This window comes from Mizuhopecten yessoensis, unplaced genomic scaffold, assembly GCF_002113885.1.
Source record: "Mizuhopecten yessoensis strain PY_sf001 unplaced genomic scaffold, ASM211388v2 scaffold9133, whole genome shotgun sequence".
NCBI lineage: Eukaryota > Metazoa > Mollusca > Bivalvia > Pectinida > Pectinidae > Mizuhopecten > Mizuhopecten yessoensis.
The window spans coordinates 290,518-298,278 of NW_018407895.1; the positions used below are offsets into that span (position 1 = coordinate 290,518).

The 7,761-nt window shown below is 38.8% G+C and overlaps 1 protein-coding gene across 1 annotated transcript; it reads left to right on the forward strand.

Moving 5' to 3' along the window:
- Positions 1-574: 574 nt before the first annotated feature.
- LOC110457435 (acid-sensing ion channel 1-like) lies at positions 575-5,681 on the forward strand. Its single transcript, XM_021508722.1, has 6 exons — positions 575-1,048; positions 1,740-1,835; positions 2,688-2,868; positions 4,814-4,873; positions 5,178-5,328; positions 5,678-5,681. The coding sequence occupies exons 1-6, from the start codon at positions 575-577 to the stop codon at positions 5,679-5,681; spliced, it is 966 nt and encodes a 321-aa protein (XP_021364397.1).
- The last annotated feature ends 2,080 nt before the right edge of the window (positions 5,682-7,761 follow it).

Here is a 7,761-nt window from a genome sequence, read left to right on the forward strand (position 1 = left end):
ACTCGCTCTCAATAAGAAATTAAACACCTTTTAATTCATCGCTTCTCTGTCCTGTTGTCCTGATTTCTTTTGTCGTTTACCCAAACCAAAGCTGAGGAAGTATTGTCTGATAAAAGCTGGATGATTCAGTACTTACGAATTACATCCAGTGATTGCAAAAACATTCTGTTTTAAAAACAGTCATCCATTACAACCTATTATTCATTCATAAATGCATTTTAACAGAGTGATAATAGCATGTCTTAAAAGCTTTAAAAAGAAAAAAACATTCATGCTTGCACCTTATAATTAATCACGATCCGGAAGTTGGCTGATTTTTTGTTTGTTTGGTAGGATGATATACACGAGTATCTACCTAATCATAAAAAATACAAGATAACAGTGTACAAATATTTAGCATAAGTTTGAAATTACTTAGCAACGTGTTTCTATCCAAAGGTAACTTCATGCTTTTATGCAAGTAGAATATATATGTAATTTCAGGGGTCTTTGGATATTAGCGTTGCTTTGTATGGCTGGGTTGTTGATATACACGTGCGTCGGCCTATTTAACAAGTACACCCAGCACACAACCATGTCTAACATCAAAGTGGAACTTGTCAACCAGCTACCGTTCCCTGCCATCACATTCTGTAATTTATCACCGTACAAGAGATCTTCACTGAGACCTGATGCAGCGATGGAACATTACCTTCTTACGATAAGTAGGATGACAAATTTTGTACCTCCCCTAGACTATGACTACCCAATATATAGTAACTTGTCGCTCCCCCTACCGGACGAATGGATACACAACGTTTCATTCACTGTCAATGACCTATTCTACGCATGCGTCGACATGCAAAATGTCATGTTAAACTGCAGCGAGGTTCTCACCCCAACGCTCACTGAGATCGGCTTGTGTTTCACATTTAATAGTGAAGAATACATAAGAAGTCATGGTCCGCTCGTAACGAGCACAACCGGAAGTGCAAAGTCTCTGGCGTTTTACACCCACATAGACCAAGACGAGTACGTTTACAACGATAACCTAGCAGCTGGAATGAAGGTATCTTTGTTTACAGTAATTTATATTTCAAGTTTGAACGACAAAGGGAAATAATTAAAAGTAAATTAAAAATGAAAACAAGCGTAATGGCGAGGAAACTTCGTCGTGTCTCTAGCGTAAAGATTATTTACCTAATCATACTATATTTTGTATGCTGTCACCAAATTACCTTTCGTTAATCATTCTATTATTTATACACGGCATGAAAGTATGAAACATTCCTTCCAGATATATACATTATTTATTTTTTTCGTTCTGATGGTCAATCTTCTACACGTGTGAAGAGTTTTGACCGGTTACTGTACGATGATCGAATTGTGGACTTCCTGAGAAAAGTAAAGAGTCGGGGCCTATAAACTTGTTGAGGAGTACTCGAGTCCTCAGTGTCTTTTTCATTTTTTTTCTTAAACAGTACGTCCCCTTACATCTCTTAGCAATGGATACATGCATGTGGGTGGCTGGTTTGAGGTAAGAGGGTCATATATATTAACTGACAGAGGTCCGACAAGGCGACTTGTTTGGTTTCAATGTTTATGTGTCTCCGAATTCGATTTTAGGGACGTTTGTCTGTACCATGAAAGATCCTTTGTTGCCCTAATATGTTGTAAACAAACGATTAGAAAATACCTATGCTAGGTCGAAGGAACGAATTATTATTATTGTTATCCTATATTGATATGTGTTCCACCAGATAATTGTCCATGACCCTAACGAGGAACCCGACACCGATCAGGGTTTCTTTGCCTCCCCGGGTTTCTCGGTCTACGCCTCCCTCACTCTTACCAAGGTAGGTCATGCATCATCTCAGCAAGCTAATACTCGTCTACTTAGTTGAAATTGATCGCAAGTTCACCTTCAGGTACATGCATAAGTTCATTTCTCGCTGTTTTGTTTTTTCTACTTTACTTATGGCTGTTGGTAGAAGGCCATAGATAAGTAGTGTGTTACTACAAAATATCCAGTGCCTTTCAGAGCATTATTACAAATCAAATGTGGTGTTTTGTTGTTTGGATATCGTACTGCAATCAATGCTATCTATCATATTGATTACGTTAATACCTCTGTGGTTTAATTCATACATTGTACATGAACAAGGTGTTGACAAATAATTTGAGTGTAAATGGAATCAAGGGGCATACAGCGAAAACGATCAAAAATATAAACACTAGCTTTAAAGATCAGGGCTGTGAACCTGTTTACATATTAATACTCGCTCTAGAAAACTAGCTTTCGCATTATAGCCTTCGTAATATGCAAATACATAAATGCCAATTCATAATTTGCGTATGTGACACAAGAAAATGGCACATGACGAATCACGCGAAGGATAATCTTAATGCAATCATAGCGCTATCAATGTCAATTAAATGTTTCGGATTGGAAAGTGCAATGATAATGTAAACAATAAGTGAATATTTTACATAATCTTATACTGTATACTTGGAAATTTTCGCCGTTCGTCCATGAGATCAATATTCGCCCAGTGTTAATTTCTCCATTCACATTCATTTGATGCCCCGGTATATGGTATATTATATAAAAAAAAAAAGCATGTCATGCTTTTGCACTTGGCAAGACTCGGAAGATTTTAGAGTACGTTTGATACCAGCATGACAACAGATTTTACCTTGTTCTGTAGTACAAGTACTTACCTTACCCATACAAATGCGCGGGTGGTCGCTACTGTCTGGACACTGACGTGGAAGGTTTTCAGAGTCCCTTGAGATACCATGACATGTACAGCCGCAACGCCTGTATAAGGGAGTGTAAATATCGCTACCTAGTCAGGATGTGTGGCTGTCAGGCTCCTACAGACACCGGTAAGTTAACTGTCTGGCCCCTTCAAACACAGGTAAGTTGACTGTCAGACTCCTACAGACACAGTTAAATTGACTGTCAGCCTCCTACAGACACCGGTAAGTTAACTGTCTGGCCCCTTCAAACACAGGTAAGTTGACTTTCAGACTCCTACAGACACAGTTAAATTGACTGTCAGCCTCCTACAGACACAGGTAAGTTAACCGTCAGGCTCCTACAGACTCGGGTAAGCTAACTGTCAGGCTCCTGAAGACACAGGTAGGCTAACTGTCAGGCTCAAACAGACACAGGTAAGTTGACTGTCAGGCTCTTTCAGACACAGGTAAGCTAACTGTCAGGCTCCTACAGACACAGGTAAGCTAATATCAGGCTCCTACAGACCCAAGTAAGCTTACTGTCAGGCGCCTACATACACAGGTAAGCTTACTGTCAGGCTCCTACAGACACAGGTAAGCTAATTGTAAGGCTCCTACAGACACAAGTAGGCTTACTGTTAGGCGCCTACAGACACAGGTAGGCTAACTGTCAGGCTCCTACATACACAAGTAGGCTTACTGTCAGGCGCCTACAGACACAGGTAGGCTAACTGTCAGGCTCCTACGGACACAGGTAGGATAACTGTCATGCTCCTAAATACATAGGTTAACTAACTGTCAGGCTCCTACAGACACAGGTAAGCTACCTGGCAGGCTCCTACAGACACAGGTAGGCTAACTGTCAGGCTCCTACAGACATAGGTTAACTTACTGTCAGGCTCCTACAGACACAGGTAGGATAACTGTCAGGCTCCTACAGACACAGGTAGGCTAACTGTCAGGCTCCTGCAGACATAGGTTAACTTACTGTCAGGCTCCTACAGACACAGCTAGGCTACCTGTCAGGCTCCTACAGACACAGGTAGGCTAACTTTCAGCCTCCTACAGACACATGTAGGCTAACTGTCAGGCTCCTACAGACACAGGTAAGCTAACTGTCAGGCTCCTACATACATAGGTAGGCTTACTGTCAGGCTCCTACAGACACAGGTAGGCTACCTGTCAGGCTCCTACAGACACAGGTAGGATAACTGTCAGGCTCCTACAGACATAGGTTAACTAACTGTCAGGCTCCTACAGACACAGGTAGGATAACTGTCAGGCTCCTACAGACCCAGGCAGGCTAACTGTCAGGATCCTACAGACGCAGGTTATCTAACTGTCAGGCTACTACAGACACAGGTAAGCTACCTGTCAGGCTCCTACAGACACAGGTAGGCTAACTGTCAGCCTCCTACAGACCCAGGCAGGCTAACTGTCAGGCTCCTACAGACGCAGGTTATCTAACTGTCAGGCTCCTACAGACACAGGTAAGCTACCTGTCAGGCTCCTACAGACACAGGTAGGCTGACTGTCAGCCTCCTACAGACACAGGTAGGCTGTCTGTCAGGCTCTTACAGACACAGGTTAACTAACTGTCAGGCTCCTACAGACACAGGTAGGCTAACTATGCTCCTATAGACACAGGTAACTGTCATGTAATTAAAAAAAACGCATTACCAGCATATTCATTATTTTTGTTTAGTTTGACATCAACAAAATGTACAGTTGCAAACAGTTGGCGATCAATTTTGTTTCATTTTACTGTTAATGTATCCTGCACGTGCTGTTCAATCGCCAAAGTGTTGGATTTCTTCTATAAAGGCTTACTATATGTTCTTCATTTTTGATGACTTATAAAGATCAGGGCCCGTATTCAAAAAACCGTTCCCATGTTTAAATTAAAATTATGTGCTTGCTCACGTCCAATTACTAGTTAGAATGATAGCATATTCAAATTTCACATTATTTCTCTGATTTCAAGGAATTTTAATAAAAGTTGAAATAACTTGTTACTTAATTGTTGTAAATTAAGGAACGTCTAATAATGTGTTTCACAGTACTTTTGATATAATTATGACATTTCTAACAGGCCCGGAGAGGACCTGTACATTTCGGGAGTATGCTGAATGTTATCGTCTTCATAACCGAGGTAGGTATCAAATCCTCCATTCGGTGGGAAGTTTGATGGGAGACGCGGCGACTTCATACTGTTGATAGGAATGTTAATCATATTCATTGCATGCAATATGTGTTTATTGTATACTGACATATTCCATGAGGAAAGCAACCGCAGGTTGGGAGTGTAAACTGCATTTATAGGTAGTTAGTGCAGACTATTGTCCATAAGCTGGAAGAGCTTCTATTTTTTTAGAGTTAAGCTGTAGTCATGATTTTAAGGCTACACAGTAGCGTAGCCCGTCATAACAAAGTGATACTACCTTTACTTTATCTAGGTGGCTACCTACAAAATATAGCATTCCAGCAGACGTGTCAGTGTGACCTTCCATGTGAGTTCAACGTGTACGGCACATCGGTTACATCCGGGTACTTCCCCTCCAAGATTAATGAAATATTTTTGAACAACGCGGGCTTCGAAAATTTGAGGTATGTCTTAGATTCCGAAATCTTATCTCAAGTTGTTATTTTCGCTGTAAAATATTTGTCGTATACGCGTTATGATATTTTGTTCTCGTGTTTTAACGCTGTGTTATGTTTATTCTTCTATAATCCGTACAATTTGTGAACATCAATAATAAAATGCTATATTAATATCCTTATCATGGAAAAAATATTAGAATAAAAGAAATAGTAAAATTGAGGAGAGCAACTTTCTGGGCAAACAAACAATTAATATGATTGCATAAAAGTATATATAAAAAGAGTATCGCAATGAAGGTAGACTTTTCTCACATTAACTCTAATTTTTACACTTGTAGCAATACGTATATTTTAGGTAAAGTCTTTGTTTGTCTCTTGTATGTCTTGAAAAAGGAGCGAACTGCTCCGACAATTCGACATATTTTTTTTCCACACTGTCGACATCATTTGATTTTCTAGTATATAATATATTGTAATTGTACATTTCTATATCTTTTCATTATCATATGTCCGTTATATCGCCAGGAGAGATTACATGGAGGTACGTTTTTTCTTCGACACTCTCAGCTACTTGAACGTGGAGTACATGCCTGAGTATAACATCGAAAAGGTCATAGGTATGTACAATAATCATTAAAAATACGAACGAAGGAAACAACGTCTTGAAAGTAAGTGATGAAAGAAGCATCCGTTAAAAAATTAAGCAAGTCGAACAAAGTAAACAGATTCCGCACCATTTGCCCTTCTAAAAGGTTGCTAACGTAACCTTGTTTTAGGAAGGCGTACAGATGTGTTTATTTTGGATTCATACCTAGATCTTATCTGATCGAGGAGAAACAGAAATTTACGCTTCACTAAATCATATTCAATGATTTTTGTTTTGTTATATCGGAGAGAAACTAAACATAACTAAAGATGATCCATAGATTCAAAAAATGAAAGGCCAACATCCGAGACAGGGAACAATGCTATTGTTGTACCCCTAAAGGTCAATACCAAATGTACCTACATACAGAAAAGGTGAAATGATAAGGATCAAAGTTAGAAGTATAGGAGACAAACTGGCGTACTTATGCAGGCGACATTGTGTTATTCCAAGATTTACCTGCGTACCGAGTTTACAGCGCCATGTGAGGTGGTATAAACAATATGCGCTAGACATTTTTTGTTTTGTGGCAAAAGGACGTTATTACAGATTAGGAATACTGAACAAGGGATAAGAACAGAGGGACAAACTATTTTCCCTTCAGTAACACTAACAAGGGATGGGGTTGGGACTGATAATCAGAAAATGGTAGTGTGAGGTTTCTTTATTATGATTTGTGTGGGATATATAGTATCACTACTTGTTTTAAGCTATATGAAGCACGTTTTATGAAGATCATATGAAATAGGAACATGTTTGCGATATTGCCAAAGTAAATATTTAATCACAATCAAACGTTGTTTTGTGAGTTACGAAGGCAACTCTGTCAATAAATACATATGATAGTGCAGGTGCTAGTTGAAATATAGAAATCTTCCCGTTTGATTTCCTACTGCTCAAAATCCTATTACCACATCTGGTTGTGTAGTATTTTGTTTATCAAAAATGAAATGATTATCTAAGCAACACAGCTCATCAATTTAGTATAAAAGAAATCTTTATGCACATTTGCTTGCGCAATTAAAGGAATTGGGCGGTTGTGTAGGGATGCTTATAAGATAAGCAATCGGTAAAACATAATATAGTATAATTGCGTTATATTGTTTTCAGCAACTCTTGGAGGTCAGATGGGGATATTCCTTGGCGCTAGTTTTCTTACCCTGTCAGAGCTGGTGGAATTCCTGTTGATGGCCCTTATCGTGTGTTGCAAAAGATTCACTAAAAGACGACGGCAGTGATGTTCTCAAAAAAGACGTGCATTAACATGCTGTTTACATAAATCATAGATATCGTTCAGTAGCCTTCCTTTATACATCTGTGTTTTGTATTAACTTGTTCATATTGATTGCATGTTCTCTAGATAAACAACCAAAGTGAAATTGTGTTTTCAGCACAATAAAATATGTCAGGTGATTTTGTAATGACGCTGTTGTATATGTCATTTTGACGCTTCGCCTTACACTTGAAATTACACTTTGAATATTTGCTTTGAACTGATATGACCTAGATAACCAGAACCCTTTTCCGTCAATATCATTTCATTGTCAATAAACAGTTATAACTGGACTGACCTTTCAATTAAATCACTTACGTATGAGAGTAGAAATAAGGAAATACACGCGCGATTCATAAAAAAAACATGTAAATTACATGATGATTGACAAGAAACAAAAGAATTGTATCTATATCATTAATTAAGGACATAAATGTGGATGATTTTGTGGCACAATTCAGGTCCATAGAGCCACAAAATCATCCACATATATGTTGATTTATGTTGGGAGGGAGTACCC